A 15,631-nucleotide genomic window follows, 5' to 3' on the forward strand; every position below is an offset into this window, starting at 1 on the left:
TCTCCAGCCCAGCAGGCCTGCGGTGTCAGCTGTCCCCGCAGCCACGCTCCCGGACGTGCCGTTCCTGCCTGTGACGACGTCCCAGGTCTGGCGAGCACCACTGTGCTTTGCTGCCTGTCTCAATCTCAGGTAGAGGCTAGTGAAAATCTGGGTGTCATTTCTTTCCCTGCAACCCTGATTCCATCTATGGACCCCCCCCCCAGGAGTCCACAGACCCCAGGTTGGGGGCCCAGCACCGACCCTGCCCCCACGAGCAAATGTCATGTCTGAAAGGGGAGCCTCCACCTCCGTGTCCTGTGGGGAGTCCTGACTTGAGCCTTCTCCACCCCAAGGGCCACCGGAGCCTCTGGGCAGATTTGGGGGTGTTCTGTGGAGGTTTGGGGCCCAGCCTGGAAACACTCCCAGCTGTGGGCTCCCTGCTGGGGTGCAGAGCAGGCTTTCCGGGGGCCCCATGGAGCCTGGGAGGCAGGGCGACTGGGGAGGGTTGTCACTGGCCTTCACAGGAAGTGGAGGTGTCCCCACAGGGGCGGGCCAGGCGGCTGTGATGCCTGTTGCAGGGCGGAGACCCCCCAGACCCCTCCCCAGGGCAAGGGAAGGGCGGGGCTGCCTCACACCTGGGCCCACTCTGCTCTGATGGCCGGGGTTCCACCAACCCCGGGCTTCACTGTTAATAGTTTATCGAGACACAGTTCACAAACCATCCAAGTCACCCGTTTTAAGCATACGTTTCGATGATTTCTAGTATATTCACAGAGTTGTGCGGCCATCAGCACAGTCAGTTTTAGAACCTTTCCATCACCTCAGAAAAAAGCCCTGTACACAGCCGCACCCCGGTCCCGCTCCCCCAGCCTGGGCAGCTGCTCATCTGGTTTCTGTCTCAGTGGGTTTGTCCACCATGATCGTTTCGTGTAGATGGAATCCTACAGTCTGTGTGGCTTCTTTCACTCTCTGCCGTGTGTTCAAAGTTCATCCATGTTGTCATGTGACTACAGGCTGCATGAAGATCAAGACTGAATAATATTCCAGCATCTGGATGGACCACATGGGGTCTATCTGGGCATCCACGGATGGGCATTTGGAATCTTCGGGCTGTTGGAAACATTCATGTTCAGTTTTTGTGTGGACATGTGTTTTCACTTCATTCATTTCATTCTTGGGTATAAACCCCCGAGTGGAATTGCTGGGTCACACGGTAACTCTGTTTAGTTGAGGAGCTGCCAGACTGTTTCCCAAAGTGTCTGTACCATTTTACATTTCCACTCAGCTTCTTCTTAAAAAAGAGTCTTCTGGAAGCTGAGAAATCCTTACCAGTCCCCCCTAACCTCCCCCCCCCCCACCTGGGGATCTATTCCTGGACGTGGTGAAGTCTGTGTTGGGAGAAAATTCTAATTTATCCAGCACACCGTCTGTGCTGGGCTTGGGAACTCCTCAGGGTTACCTCCTGCAGGTGGTCCCACCACGGTTCTGCCCCTTTTCCCTCCACCCCAGCCCTACTCCAGTCCTCCCCGCCGTGGGGCCTTCATGGAGTGTCTCCGTCCCGATAAACCTCAGGTCCAGGAGGCTCTTTGTTCCCTGTGCTCTCGGCAGGTCCCGAGAAGATGGTGGTTAGGGGAAAGCACAGTTGTTTAGAGTAGGGGTGTCTGCATGCCCCACGAAGCTGAGACTCGGGGTTGCGGGGAGGTGGGGAGGGGCCTTGAGGAAGCTCTCGGAGCCGAGCAGTGAGCAGCGATCGCTCTACGCACTTGAGGACGTTGGGAGAGTGATCGTGCAGGACTCTCACTCTTCTCAGAGGGTGGGCTCGGGGGAGGGGGACCTCCATGAGGGGATGACAGAGACCTGCCGGGGTGTGGCCGGCCCCGGGGGTGGGGGGGTCTCCGTGAGGATATATCAGGCACCTGTCCAGGAGGCTCCAAGGGGGTAGAACAGGCTCCTGGGGGCGGGGCCCTTGTGGGATGTAACGTGTCCCTGGGGGCGGGGCTATAACAACCCCTCCCCGTGGGGGCGGGGCCTCCGTAAGGATGAAAGAGCTCGCAGGCGCTTCGGGGCCGACTTCTCTGCCTGGGGCTGCGCTCCGTCCTGGTCCCGCGTCGCTGTCTTCCCTGCAGCCCCGCGTGTTAGGTGCTATGATTATCACCATTTGACAGATGTGGACGCCGAGGGTAAGCGACTCACCCGGCCTCGAGCTGCAGTGGTGGAGGTGGACGTGAACCCTGTCTGCCTGGAACAGGAGCCCCCCGCACAGGTGTCCACCCGGTAACTGAGGCCCGGCGGTGGAGGGTGCGGTCTCACGGGGCCCAGGCTGGCCTTGTGTGCTGCGGAGCCCCTGCGTTCCGTTGGGGCTGCAGGTGTTTCCTGCGACCGCAGCTCCTGGCTCCTGCCGCACCTCCGAGGGACGCAGACCCGCCGGAGCCCAGGTCCTCCATCTCAACGCGAGCGCTGGGCCGCAGCCCGGCCTCGGCGGCGGCCCTGGCCTGGTTGGTGCGTGTGTCCCCCGGGCTGCTCCGGCAGAAGCGGGCGGTGCGGGCGCAGGCTCCCTGGAGAGGGTGGAGTGGAGGCTGCTGCCCGCGATGAAGCTGGGAGCTCGACCGAAATGCAGCTTTTCAGCAACAGGATCGCTGGTCCTCAAAAAACAGACACAAGAAATTGGTTGAGGGTCCTGAAATGAGAATCACCTGCGAGCTTTTAACACCCTCAGTGGCCGGGCCTCCCCTCAGACCCACAGATGGTGTCTCTGGGTATACTGGGTGTCAGTGATTGATTTCAGGGTTCTGCAGTGATTCTAATGGGAGGACCTGGGTTCCTGACCTCAAGAGGCACCTGAGTCACCTGGAGGGTGTCACAACCCGGGCCGTCCGCCCATCCCCAGAGTTCTGCTCAGTGGGCTTGGGGGAGCGAAGACTCTGCATTTCATCAAGGTCCCAGGTGATGCTGGCTGCCTGAGAGCAGCCTCGGCCCCGCTGCATCACGCGCCCAAGCCCGTGCGCTCAGGTGCAAACCATCCAGGCCTCTGACGTCATGCCCACATGCCCTGCCCATCCTCAGGTGCTTTGCAAATACGAGTCCACTTCCCTCCCCACAGGCAGCCCATGGGTGACCGCTGTCATCATCCCCTTCACAGAAGGGAAGCAGAGACGTGGCCAGGCTGGGGGACTTGTCCCTTCTTCTGAGGTTAGGCCCACTCTTTCCTTTTTTTCCTGATGTGGAAAATAAGCTTCCCTTTATTCATAATTGCCAAAGCTTAAACAACAGAGGTGCTGACACGGTGTGGTTCATGCCCACAAAAGACTGGGGTCTTAAGTGCTGCTTATGAAGTGGAAGAGGCCGGCCTGCAAGGGCCCCGTGCTCTCAGGGTCCAACTCTGACTTTCGGGAAAAGGCAGAACCGCTGAGATAGTAGATCAGTAGTTGCTGGGGGAGGGAGGGTGAATAGGTGGACACGGGATTTTCAGGGCAGGGAAAGTACCCTGCCTGACACTGTGACGGTGGACACGTGTCCTTCCATGTCTGTCCAGAATCACAGAGTGTGCAGCCCCAGGACTGCATCCTAATGTGTAACGAACGTGTCAGTATTGGCTCATCAGTGACAGCACCATGCTACTGTGTGGTGACAGGGAAAACCGTGCGTGTTTGTGTATGGGAAGTCTCTGTAGCTACACTCAGTTTCTCTATAAACCTAAAACTACTGTGAAGACTAACCTTTTTTTAAAATTGAAGAGTATAGTTGATTTACAATGTTGTGTTAGTTTCGGGTGTACAGCATAGTCATTCAGTTATACATATGCATGTATATATAAAGCCTAATCTTTAAAAAAAAAAATTAAACCTTCCTGGGATGAACAGATGTGGAGAGCAGAAGGGGCGATGTGAAAATGCTGGCATGAAGCTGGCCCAGTGGGCGCGACTGAGGATGCTGCAGGAGGTGGTCTCTTGAGCCTGGTCCTGCCCGCCCCCAGGCCCCCACCCACACACGCGTTGGTGGATGGAGGAGGCAGGCACACCTGCAGTGGCTCCTCACGCCTCCCTGGGCTGGGAGGCGGCTGTGCCTGAATCTCCCCTCCTCTGGGCAGCATGAGGGGGAACACAGGGGCCAGTGTTTGCTGGTTTACGGGGGGTCTGACCCCTCCTGGCCTTGGGGTGGCTTCCTGGCTGGTGCCCTGTTCTGAGCGCAGGAATGGCTGACACCTGCCTGTGATGCTTGTGGCCTCATGGTCCCTTTCTTGCTTCCAATCTGACACATCAGACACCTCAGGGAAGCCCATCCCCTCTGGCCCCCAGAGAAGGCCACTGACCTGCCCCTTGAGCCTCCTTTCTGGCTTTCCCCACCAGCCTTCCAAATACTCTGGCCGGGCACCCACCCGGCCAGCCTCTTCCGTGAGGGTCGGGGCTTCCCTTCGACACCCCCGTTGGGACCCCCGCCCCGACGAGGCGTGAATCCCCTCTGAGCCTTGGTTTCTGCAGCTGGAGATGCGGGTAACATCACTACTGTGCGGATTTTCTCATAAAGGTGTCTTTCCTCCCATCTCACTTAAACTTTTCGTCTTTATCAAGATGAAGTGCCCATAGCTGAAGAGTTAGTGCTGAAAACAATAGTGCCTCGAACAAGATCAGCAGGACCCTGATGCCTCCACCCACTGCTGCCCAGAACTTTACCTTTAAACTCCTTCAGCTGCGTCTCAGACGCTCCCCTCCAGGTTTCTACACCTGTGCTCTCACTGACTCCTGGTTTGCAGTCACTTTGGTTGTGAAGATTTTCAGTCTTAGAACCTTCTTCCTCCTCCCTTCCTTAATCATTCCAGCATTGTCACAATTCTTTTGTTAAATCCGTAGTCAGTTTTTGTTATTAAAAGACTTAAGTAGACTTGGGGAGGGTATAGCTCAGTGGTAGAGCACATGCGTGCTTATTAGCATGCATGAAGTCCTGAGTTCAAACTCCAGCACCTCCTCTTAAAAAAAAAAGTAAATAAATAAACCTAATTACCTCCCTCCCCTCAAAAAATTTAAAAAAAAAGAACATCAAAAAACAGAGACAATTAGTACTGCTTACTGCTGAGCCAAGCCAGACTTTTCATGCACAACTTGAGTTAGTGACGGCCTCATTTTTCCAAATGCATAGTTTCTTTAACTCATTGGGTAATTCTTTACCCACCTTCCAAATGCTCAGTAAAATGCCTCTCAGTGCCGCTCTGCACGTGGACAAATCCACCAGATTCTCTACACATACATCACATAAACACTTTTTATGTTTGTATTTTTTTCTTCATTGTTTTCTGGAAGATACAGTTGACCCTTGAACAGTGCTGGGGGGAGGTGGTTAGGGGCTCCCACCCTCCACACATTCCAAAGTCCATGTATAGTTTATGGTCAGGCCTCAGTGTGTGCAGTTCCACTGCCAGCGTCTGTGGTTCTGCCTCTGTGGATTCAACCAACCACGGTTGTGGAGAACCTGTGTATATGTGGACCTACACAGCTCAAACCCATGTTGCTTTTACACACACATGTGAAATCCCACCCATTCCTACTCTCTTCCTGGAAATCTTTGCTTCATTAAAAAAAATTTTTTTTTGAAGTATAGTTTTATTGACTTCTAGTGTCAGTTTCTGGTGTTACAGTGTTGTGATGCAGTTACACATAAATTCTTTTTCACGTTCTTTTTCATTATAGGTTCTTACAAGACACTGAATTTAGTTCCCTGTGCCATACAGTAGGACTTTGTTTATCTATTGTATATGTCATAGTCAATATCTGCAAATCCCAAACTCCTAATTTGTCCTTCCCCCACTTTCTCCTTTGGTAACTATAGTTTGTTTTCTATGTCTGTGAGTCTCTCTGTGTTTTGTTAAATAAGTTCATTTGTCATTTTTTTAGATTCCATATATAAGTGATATCATATGGTGCTTGTTTTTCTCTGTCCGGGCTTAGTTCATTTAGTGTGATCATCTCTACATCCATCCATGTTGCTGCAAATGGCATTATTTCATTCTTTTTTATGGCTGAGTGGTATTCCGTTGTATGTATATGTGTGTCTGTGTGTGTATATATATATATATACACACATCTTTATCCACTCACCTGTCAGTGGACATATAAGTTGCTTCCGTGTCTTGGCTATTGTGAATAGTGCTACTGTGAACGTTGTGGTGCATGTATCTTTTCGAATTAGAGCTTTCTCTGGATATATGCTCAGGAGTGGGATTGCTGGATCATATGGAAACTCTATTTTTAGTTTTTTAAGGAATCTCCATACTGTTTTCCAAAGGCTGCTGAGAATTGCATTCCTACCAACAGTGTAGGAAGATTCCCTTTGCCTTATTTTTGTTGGCTCTGCCCATGTCTTTCCTCTTCTATGGTTTACTCCCTCATTTTGGTGGAGTACGTCCGGCAGCGGCTTCCTGAGAAAAGATGCATGGAAGGCACAGTTTTTGTGGCTTGATTACTTGGTGAATCAGTTGTGCGTAGAGTTCTAGATTGAAAGTCACTGTTGTTTAGAATCTGAGTGGGGGCTGTCTCCCACTGAGGTCTGGGTCTCAGTGCTGCTGCTGAGAAGACTCATGCCGTTCGGACTTTCCTTCGTGTGACATCTGTCTTCTCTGTGGGAGCTTTGCGATCTTGGCTTGCTGGGGTTCTGAAGCCTCACGGTGCCATGACTTGGTATGAGTCTTTTTCCTTTGTGCGCAGGCAGTCCGCGAGCCCCTTCAGCCTGGACTCTCACGCCCTTCAGTTGTGGAGCACTTTCCCATGTTGTATCTCCGGCACTTTTCCCTCACTGCTTCCTGGAACGCCTGACATACGGGCTTGGGGCCTCCTGGATGACTCTGACTTCCTCTTCTTCTCACCACTTTGCCCACCTCATCGCTTTGTTCTAGTTTCTGGGAGACTTCCTTGACTGCCCTCCGACTCATTTATCAAAATTTTTATTTCAGCCGTCACTCTTATAATTTCCAGAAGCTCTTTCTTCTTCTGATCTTTCCTTTTGTATTGCATTTGATTCGCATTTTGTCGATGCAGTCTCTTACCTCTCTGAGGGTAATTTAATTTTGGCTTCCCAGAGGTCTTCCACACCCTGCGACTTTTCATGACTCCCTCCTGTTTTCCCCCCCGTGTGTTTGCATGTTTTGGTCCCACTTGTCTGTTGGCTTTCTCCAGGTGTCAGACGGCCCCTGGCTGTAGACATACCAAAGTCAGGCACCAAAATGCTGATGGGCGGTTCTATGCGTGGCCATCTTCACTGCTGGCTCCGATCCAGCTTCCCCAGGAGAATTCTCCCCTGCTGCCTGGACATAGTCATTCCAGCTGCCAGCCCCTGGGTGGGCCAGGGAAGTGGGCAGGGTCTCCGTTCCTCCTGACAGCCCTGAGCCTGGTCCCATGCCTCACCCCAGCCTCCTCACTGGCCTGGGTCCCCTGGGGTGTGGTTTTCTGGTTCTGTTGTTCCAGAAGCTTCCTGTGTCCTGCTGGAGGGGAGAAGGTTCTCTTTTTAACTCACTGTTCGTATGCGCTCAGCACCTGGCTTTGTCTTTTCTCTGGGCCTGGTCTGAGTTTTAGTTCTTATTGCCTACACTGGTTCTCACAGCGGCTGCGCCGTTTACACGCAGCGCACAGGCTGCCAGTTTCTCTACCTCTTCACCAATGCTTGTTCTTCTGTTTTGGGTTTTTTTGGTTTTTTGATAGCCATCCTAATGGGAGGGAGGTGGTACCTGGTTCGGTGTGGTCTTTTTTATTGTTTATGGTGCTTTTAATTAAAAAATTTTTTTTAGTTCAAGCGTAGTCATTTTACAATGTTTTGTTAATTTCTGGTGTACAGCATAATGTTTCAGCCATACGTGTGTGTGCACATTCCTTTTCACACTCTTTTTCCTTATACATCACTTCGAGATACTGAATATGGTTCCCTGGGCTGCACAATATGAACTTGCTGTTTACTTTATGTATCATGCTTAGTGTCTACAAATCTCAAACTCCCAGTTTATCCCTTCCCCGCCCTCTTTCCCGCCGGTAACCCTAAGTTCGTTCTCTACGTCTGAGAGTCTGTTTCTGTTTTGTAGATGAGGTCACCTGTGTCACTGGTTTTGGATTCCACGTGAGTGGTCAGGACATGCATTTCCCTGGCGACGTGTGATGCTGGGCATTTGTTCGCAGTGCCTGTTGCCTAATGGCCCAATTTAACCTCGTCATCTCTCTAAAGACTGCCTCAAGTAGGGCTGCGATCTGAAGTGCTGGGGGGAAGACGTCAACGTGTGGATTTTGGAGGAGCACCATTTGTCCCGTAGCAAACCCCAGCAGCCGTAACCCCTGAGCGCCCAGCTAAAGCTGGCTTTTACCAGTGGTGCTGCGTGGTGTTGGTGAGCACGTGAGGAGGGTGGTCACTCTTAAGTAGTCTCTTCTGAGGGCAATCTATCAAAAAGACTGATAAAAAAAAAATCTTTCTTTTGGCAAAGCAGTTTCATTCTAGGAAATTATCCTAAGAATGAATAGAACAGAGCTAATCTTTGTACCCACTGTTCCAGAAATGAGGACTGGCTTGTAATTTGTGTGACTGTGGAACATTCATGTGTTGGGTTGGTTGCAGCCAGTATTACTGATGTAGAAAAGGTGAAAAGAGGCCCGGGGTCCGTGCTGAGCACAGCGTGCTCACGTGTGTCGTGATGCTGCCCTGGCCCTGCTGCTCCTGCGCTGGGCGACCTTGTACTAGCTACTTCCCCTCCTGGTCTTCCCCACATCCCTAGCGCCTGGGGATGCTGACAGGTGCAGGTCACCTGGTCCTCTCTGGCTGGCCTGATTCAGTGGGTCAGAGGTGGGTCCTGGGTTTGTGGTTTTATGTACACACACACACACACACACACTCATGTGTGTACACACAAACACAGCAGGTGACTGACTCCTTATCTTCAGGGGTGTTTGGGAAGCGCCGGTTTCTTCACCAACCATTTCAGACTCCAGCCCAGCCTGGAGATTCTGGGGCCAGTTCTTGGGCTGGGAAGTTGCTGTGCTGGCTGTTTTAATTCTGGAGGAAGGTAGTCTGTTTGTAGAAACTTTGCAGAAACCACGTCCTGGTTAAATCTCAAAGCAGGAGAAATAATGAGGTGCCGCTCAACTGCTCGGTGTGTCCTCACCCTGGTCAGGCCCGTTCGGGCCTCGGCCAGCACTGGGCGCGGGGTGGAGGGGCCTCCGAGCGTCACCCCCTCCCACACCAGGCACGAAGGCTGCTGCAGATGCGGCAGGAGGGTGGGAGCGCAGGTGTTCTGTCTGTGGGAGGGAGACTGGAGCTTCGTGGGTGCTGTCCGTTACTCCCTGGGGAGACGCGCTCAGCACGGGCTCTCACAGCCGAGTCAGACCTGTGCCCAGACCCAGGAAACTGCAAGGGGCCCAGGAGTGCTTGAAGAACAGGCCCCGAGGCCAGGCGTCTGTTGTGGGGCGTCTTAGGTGGACGCCTGCTCAAAGCAGTCAAGTGACAGATGGGTTCAAGGAAGGAAGGAGGGACGTCAGAACCCAGGGAGCAGCCCCTCGTCCTTGCTCAGAGAGAAGGGGCCTGGCTGCTGCTCTGTGGCCCGTTTCCTTCTCTGCATCTTCGGGCGGGTGGCAGTCGTGAGCTCCTCTCTCCCAGCCGGGTGTCCAGTAGCATCCCTTCGTTAGGGTCCCAGCATCCCAGGGGAAGAAGATGCTGGCCAAGGGGAGAGTCTACCCGAGGTCCAGTCAGCTGTGCCCACCAGAGGGGATGGGCCCCACAGGAGGCAGGCCAGGCCGGGTCAAGCAAGTGGAGGTCAGTCCAGGTGGGTGGAAGGTTTCTGGACAGAAGACAGGCTGGGGCCGTGGCATCGGCATGGCATGTAGGTATGTGTGCGGTCGACTGGGAGAAAGGGTGGTGTAGCCCCCTCCAGGCCTGAGACCCTCCCCACAGGCTTGGGAATCAACCCAACCTGCATTCACGTCCCAGGCGACGTCGGGCAGCTCCCTCCCACCTCCGAGCCTCACTCCCCTCTTCCGTCCTATGGGCACAGGGAGCCCTGGCCTCACAGTGAGTGTCCGTCCCCTTGCACCCACACCCTGGATGCCCAGCAGGTCCCCTGGGTGGGACTCCTTCCTGCTGCCTCTCTCTGTCAGGGGCCAAGGGTGAGTGTCCCTCCCGGGGCAGGGCTGAGGCCTGAGCCAGGTCGGCAGCGGGTTCCGTGCCCCTCCCGGAAGAACTTGTCCCATCCCCTCCCGCCCCGGGCTGACGTCCAGGGTGTACCCTCGAGGCCGTTTCGCCTGGCCGGGCTGACCTGGCGTCTCCTGGATGTACAGCAGGCCGTGTTTTCACCAGCCTGGTCCCTTAGGCTCCGTGATGAACCCTTGGGAAGAAGTTCAGCGGGCGGGCGGGGGCTTCAGAAGAAGAATGAAAGTGTGTGACAGACACGCGGGGCCCTCGTGAGACACTTAACTGGGCAAGAGCCGACAGTCCGTGCTGCCAGAGAGGCCAGCGGAGGGTTGAGGCCAGATCTTAGCTGGCTGAGGGATGTGTGGATTCGGCCCTGGTGGTCTCCGGAACCAGACAGCACTGGTGCCCACAGTGTGCCTGGAGTGATGGTCTCAGCCGACGTCAGAGTGGATCCCTGAGCACAGTGTTGGCGTCACCTGGCAGCTTGGTAGTAATGCAGGGGCTCTGGCCGTGCCCATCTGGCTGGGTCAGAAGTTCAGGGGTCTTAACTCGCCCTGAGATCAGAGGACACCGCTTCTGTCCAAGCGAGGCCCTCTGGTGGTCTCATCTCCCACACTCTCCCTGCGAGCTGTGGTCACTCCACTGGGCATCTCACAGGCCACGTTTAGGGAGGTCTGCTTCCTCACCTGAGGCCCACTCACATATCCTGATTTTGGATTCTGGGTGATGGAGACAGGTGGGCCGCCCTTTATCTTTGTCGAGATGGGCAGGTGAGGTGGTGGAGGGTGGGAGGGTCCCCAGCATGTGCCCCTGTCCTCCCGAAGTTACCTGGAAAGAAGCAGGGCTGTCCCTCAACACTCCTTCTGCATCTGGGTGTCCTCCTGGGAGGGGCAGCCAAGCTGTAGGGCTGAGGTGGGGTACAAAATGCAGGCAGGGAGTTGCCCCCGTCCTGGGGGCTGCGCCAGCCCAGACAGACTCCCCAGCACCACAGGGACGCACCAGTCAGGGCCACTCCCTTTGTACTGGGCTGTGCTGGCTTCTGCCTTTCCACGTACAAGCTGCTTGTGTGCAAAGCTAAACATTGGATTTAGTGTCTTGCAGATAACCAGCCAGATTCAGTCAAACAACCATGGGGTTCAGGGCCTTGAATTTAATCCATTGTTGGTCAACCCAAACTGGAGAGAAAGAGGGGAGGGAAGAAAGGCCTTTGGCCCAGAGGCCCCACGAGGGTGAGGGGTGAGGGGTGAAGGGGTGGAGGCTGGCCTGGAGTCTCCTTTGGGAGAAGCCGTCCCCTCGCCCAAGGGCCTATGTTCTTTCTCTTGCTCTGTTCAGTCCTTCGCCATTGAGCAGTGAGGGTATACCACTGAGCTGTACCCTCCCCCAAATTGTCTTAAAGTGAACAGTTTAGTGGGATCGTGCACATTCACAGAGCTGTGCAGCCCCCACCTCTCTCTGATCTCAGGCCCTCTTCATCACCCCCAAAAGGAAACCCCGACCCCATCAGCTGTCACTCCCCCGCCCCGTCCCGGGCAACTGCCAGTCTGCTTCCTGTCTCTGGGTCTGTCGGTCGGGTCGTGGGGTGATGTGTGCATCTAGTGGCAAGGCTGGCCACGCAGCTCCTTTCCTCACCTTGTGCCCTTGTCTGGGCTCATCCCATGCACACAGTTTTGACCCCCTCCAGCCTCGGCTAATCCGTCCAGGGCTCTCCAGAGTCACGGCAGTCAGGAGTCATGTGTGGAGCCGTTCCCCTCTTCTCACTGATGTGGAAATAGACTCCAAGGCTGTGGTTTGCCCTGGCCACTCGGATCTGCCAGGGCACGGCTGTGTGGCCCGTGGAAACCAGGGGGCAGAACTCGGGAACGCAGATCCCCGCCCCCCCACCCCCCCCCGGTCCTTGCTCCAGCCACTCCGTTGCTCAGAACAAGCTAAGATTTGCCTGTGTCTCCACTTTTGCGACAGGCTCTGTGCGTCCCCGTCTGCATTACCGGAGGGAGGGGCGCTCTCCAGCCTGCAGGATGGTGTGTAGATCCCATGCTTCCCAGCACCTCTCCGATACCACCCCCCCATCTGAGCTCACCCTGCAGGGCGGGGTCGGCCCGCCCCCTGAGGATGTCGGGCATCACGAGGGTGGCAGGAGCCTGCTGGGCACAGGGCCGGGGTGCAGGTGGAGGGTGACCCTGGGTCTGAATTCCATAACTTTCATGCCGTGTTTGCCTTTGGGCTGGGGCAGCCCCTCCCTGAGCCTCCGCTTCCTCACCTGCGGGGTGAAGTGCTGTTTATTTCCGAGGTTTTGATGATGATGGTTAATAATAGTGGCTGTTAACTGAACATTAACAACCTTCCAGCACTTTACATGGATTAGCACGTTTAATCTGCATGGCCACCTCCCCCATTTTGCAGGTGAGGAAGCTGAGGCCCAGAGAGGTTAAAGCAGACGTTCCCAAGGCCTCAGATCCAGGAAGTGTGGAGCTGGAATTCGGACCCAGGTCTGTCCCACTTCTGACTCCTCCCCGTACCCCTGCACTCGAGGGCCTCCACCAGGCTGCGTGGAGCTCCTGGGGGTCCTTTTCTGTAAGCCCAGTCTCCCTTGAGGGGGTGCAGGGGTGCTGGGGGGGAGATGGGCTGATTCTCCTCATGTGGGAGAATCCGCAGCTTTGGGAAGGGGGCTGCCTGTGAAACCCAGGGTGACATCTTGGGGGTTCCCAGCCGGGGTGCTGGATTCAGCAAATAAACATATGGGATGCTCAGTTAAATTTGAATTTCAGATAATCGATCTGATTTCTAGGAGAAGATGGTGGAGTAGAGAGACTCACAGCTCACTGTCTCCCACAAATCTGATTTCTAAGTATGTCCCATGTAATGTGTCTCTAAAAATTACTTATTCTTCATGTTAAATTCAGATTGAACTGGGTGTCCTGCGTTTCATCTGACAGCCCTGTCCCCAGCCCACAAGTAGAAGTGGCAGTCAGCTGGGGGTGAGATTGGGGGTGAGAGGTCCCTGCGACAGCAGCCTCTCCCAGCTAGAACTGGCCACAGGAGGGCCACCGCCCTGGCAGGCAGGTCTGGCCTTATAGTGCCACCTTCCCACGGGCCACCCACCCAGGCAGGGGAGAAGCCATCCAGGACTGAGAGCCAGGGTCCCTCTCACAACCCTGGGTGCAAGCCACAGGTCTCTGCCCCAGCGTGGGTCACCCTGGGGTGCTGAGTGGCACAGAATCCGCCACCCCCTTCTCCCCTGTCACTCCATGACTGAACCCCGCTTACAGCCAGGTTGGCTGGCTCTGGGAGGGGGTGCAAAAGGGCCTGAGGTGTGGAGCCTTCTGGGGGAGGAGGTGCTCACTGCCCAGCGTAGGCCGCTGTGGCCCGAGGCAGAGAAATGCTTGGTTGGGGGCAGGGATGGGAGGAGGGTAGGGGGCAGGGAGCCCCTCTCTGTACCATGTTGAGTGTCACTTAATTTGCACAGCCACGTGGCATGAGAAATTTAGGCCCATTGTTGAAGTCGCACAGCCAATAAGCTGAGCAAGAATGTGAGCTCAGTTCCACTGGTTTTTTTTTCTTTCGTTGTGGTGAGATGTAAGCTGTGGTAAGATTGAACGTAAAACTTGCCATGTCACCCCTTACGTGCGCAGTTCAGTGGCATTAATCACATTCACAGTGTCAGGCAACCATCACCTCGGTCTGTTTTTGACTTTTCTGTCACCCCAAGGAGGAGCTCTGTACCCACGAAGCAGTAATCCCCCGGCCCAGCCCCTGGCCCCGCCGTCTACTTTGTCTCTCTGACCTTGACTCCTCTAGGTACCTTGTCCGAGGGAAAGCACACAGTGTTTGTCCTTCTGTCACCGGCTTATTTCACCTGGTAATGTCCTCAGGTTCACCCATGGCGTAGCAAGTAGCAGAATTTCCTTCCTTTCTTTTAAGGCTGAACAGCGATCACTGTGTGGATGGCCTGCAGTCTGCTTCGCCCTCTTGTTGGCTGTTGGGAGTAATGCTGCTGTGCACCTGGATGTGCAAGCATCTGCTTGAGTCTCCCCCCTTTTGTTTAATTTTTATTTTTGTGTGGGGGGAGATAATTAAGTTTATTTTTAATTAATTAATTTTTTAATGGATGTGCTGGGGATCAAACCTAGGACCTCGTGCATGCTAAGCACACGCTCTACCACTGAACCCTCACTTTTGATTCCTTCAGAGATAGCAAGTCTGCCAATTTTAGTGCCTTTAAGGTGTCTCTGCTCAGTGGTCTTCCCAACTCTTCTTGGATGCCTCCAGCTATGGAAAACTTACTGCCTCCCAAGGCAGCCTTGTCAGTACCCAGCTTGTAGCCTGGATCTGTGTCCTCGCAGTTGCTGCTCACGGGCCCCTCGATCCCTGTTTGGAGCTGTTCTCCTGGAATGTGCTGCTTCCTGCTTCGCTTCCCTGCCCTCCCCACCCCCTGTCTTTTCTGGCTTGGCCCATCTGCCCACATGCCTAGGGAGCTGTGCAGGTCCCTCCCGACCGCTTCAGAGACTCTTACAACCTCCCCTGCCCCTCCAGCCTCTAAGAGAGCGAACAGAATTCAGCTGCGGGAAGCAGGAGGGAAGTGTCTTGTGACAGAAGTCATAAAACCACCCCGTGGGCCAGCAGTCTGTCTGCCTCCTGTGGGCCTCGCTGAGTTGCCCAAGATGAGGAGTCCCAGCGGCCGCGTCGCCCTCCCGCGTGCTCACCCTCTCCTTTGCCTCCGCAGGGACCTACCAGGGCCAGTGGGTCGGCGGCATGCGCCAAGGCTACGGCGTGCGGCAGAGCGTCCCCTACGGCATGGCGGCGGTCATCCGCTCGCCCCTGAGGACGTCCATCAACTCCCTGCGCAGCGAGCACACCAACGGCGCCGCTCTGCACCCCGACGCCCCTGCTGCCGTGGCCGGCAGCCCTGCCGTGTCCCGGGGCGGCTTCGTGCTCGTGGCCCACAGCGACTCCGAGGCCCTCAAGGGCAAGAAGAAGGGGCTGTTCCGGCGCTCGCTGCTGAGCGGGCTGAAGCTGCGCAAGTCCGAGTCCAAGAGCAGCCTGGCCAGCCAGCGCAGCAAGCAGAGCTCCTTCCGCAGCGAGGCGGGCATGAGCACGGTCAGCTCCACGGCCAGCGACGTCCACTCCACCATCAGCCTGGGCGAGGGGGAGGCCGAGCTGTCGGTCGTCGAGGATGACATCGACGCCACCACCACCGAGACCTACGTGGGCGAGTGGAAGAGCGACAAGCGCTCGGGCTTCGGCGTGAGCCAGCGCTCCGACGGGCTCAAGTACGAGGGCGAGTGGGCCAGCAACCGGCGGCACGGCTACGGCTGCATGGCCTTCCCCGACGGCACCAAGGAGGAGGGCAAGTACAAGCAGAACGTCCTTGTGAGCGGCAGGCGCAAGAGCCTCATCCCGCTGCGCGCCAGCAAGATCCGTGAGAAGGTGGACCGGGCCGTGGAGGCGGCCGGGCGGGCGGCCACCATCGCCAAGCAGAAGGCGGAGATAGCGGCCTCCAGGTAGG

At 55.4% G+C, this 15,631-nt stretch overlaps 1 protein-coding gene across 1 annotated transcript in view; it reads left to right on the top strand.

Annotated features, from left to right (window-relative positions):
- JPH3 (junctophilin 3) overlaps nucleotides 1–15,631 on the top strand; it is a 71,905-nt gene that overhangs the window by 11,920 nt on the left and 44,354 nt on the right. Inside the window, exon 2 of the mRNA XM_032464518.1 lies at nucleotides 14,849–15,626. Coding sequence (XP_032320409.1) covers nucleotides 14,849–15,626 — 778 coding nt within the window. The remainder of the gene's footprint in view (nucleotides 1–14,848; nucleotides 15,627–15,631) is intronic.

This window comes from Camelus ferus, chromosome 21 (genome assembly GCF_009834535.1).
Source record: "Camelus ferus isolate YT-003-E chromosome 21, BCGSAC_Cfer_1.0, whole genome shotgun sequence".
NCBI classification, from domain to species: domain Eukaryota; kingdom Metazoa; phylum Chordata; class Mammalia; order Artiodactyla; family Camelidae; genus Camelus; species Camelus ferus.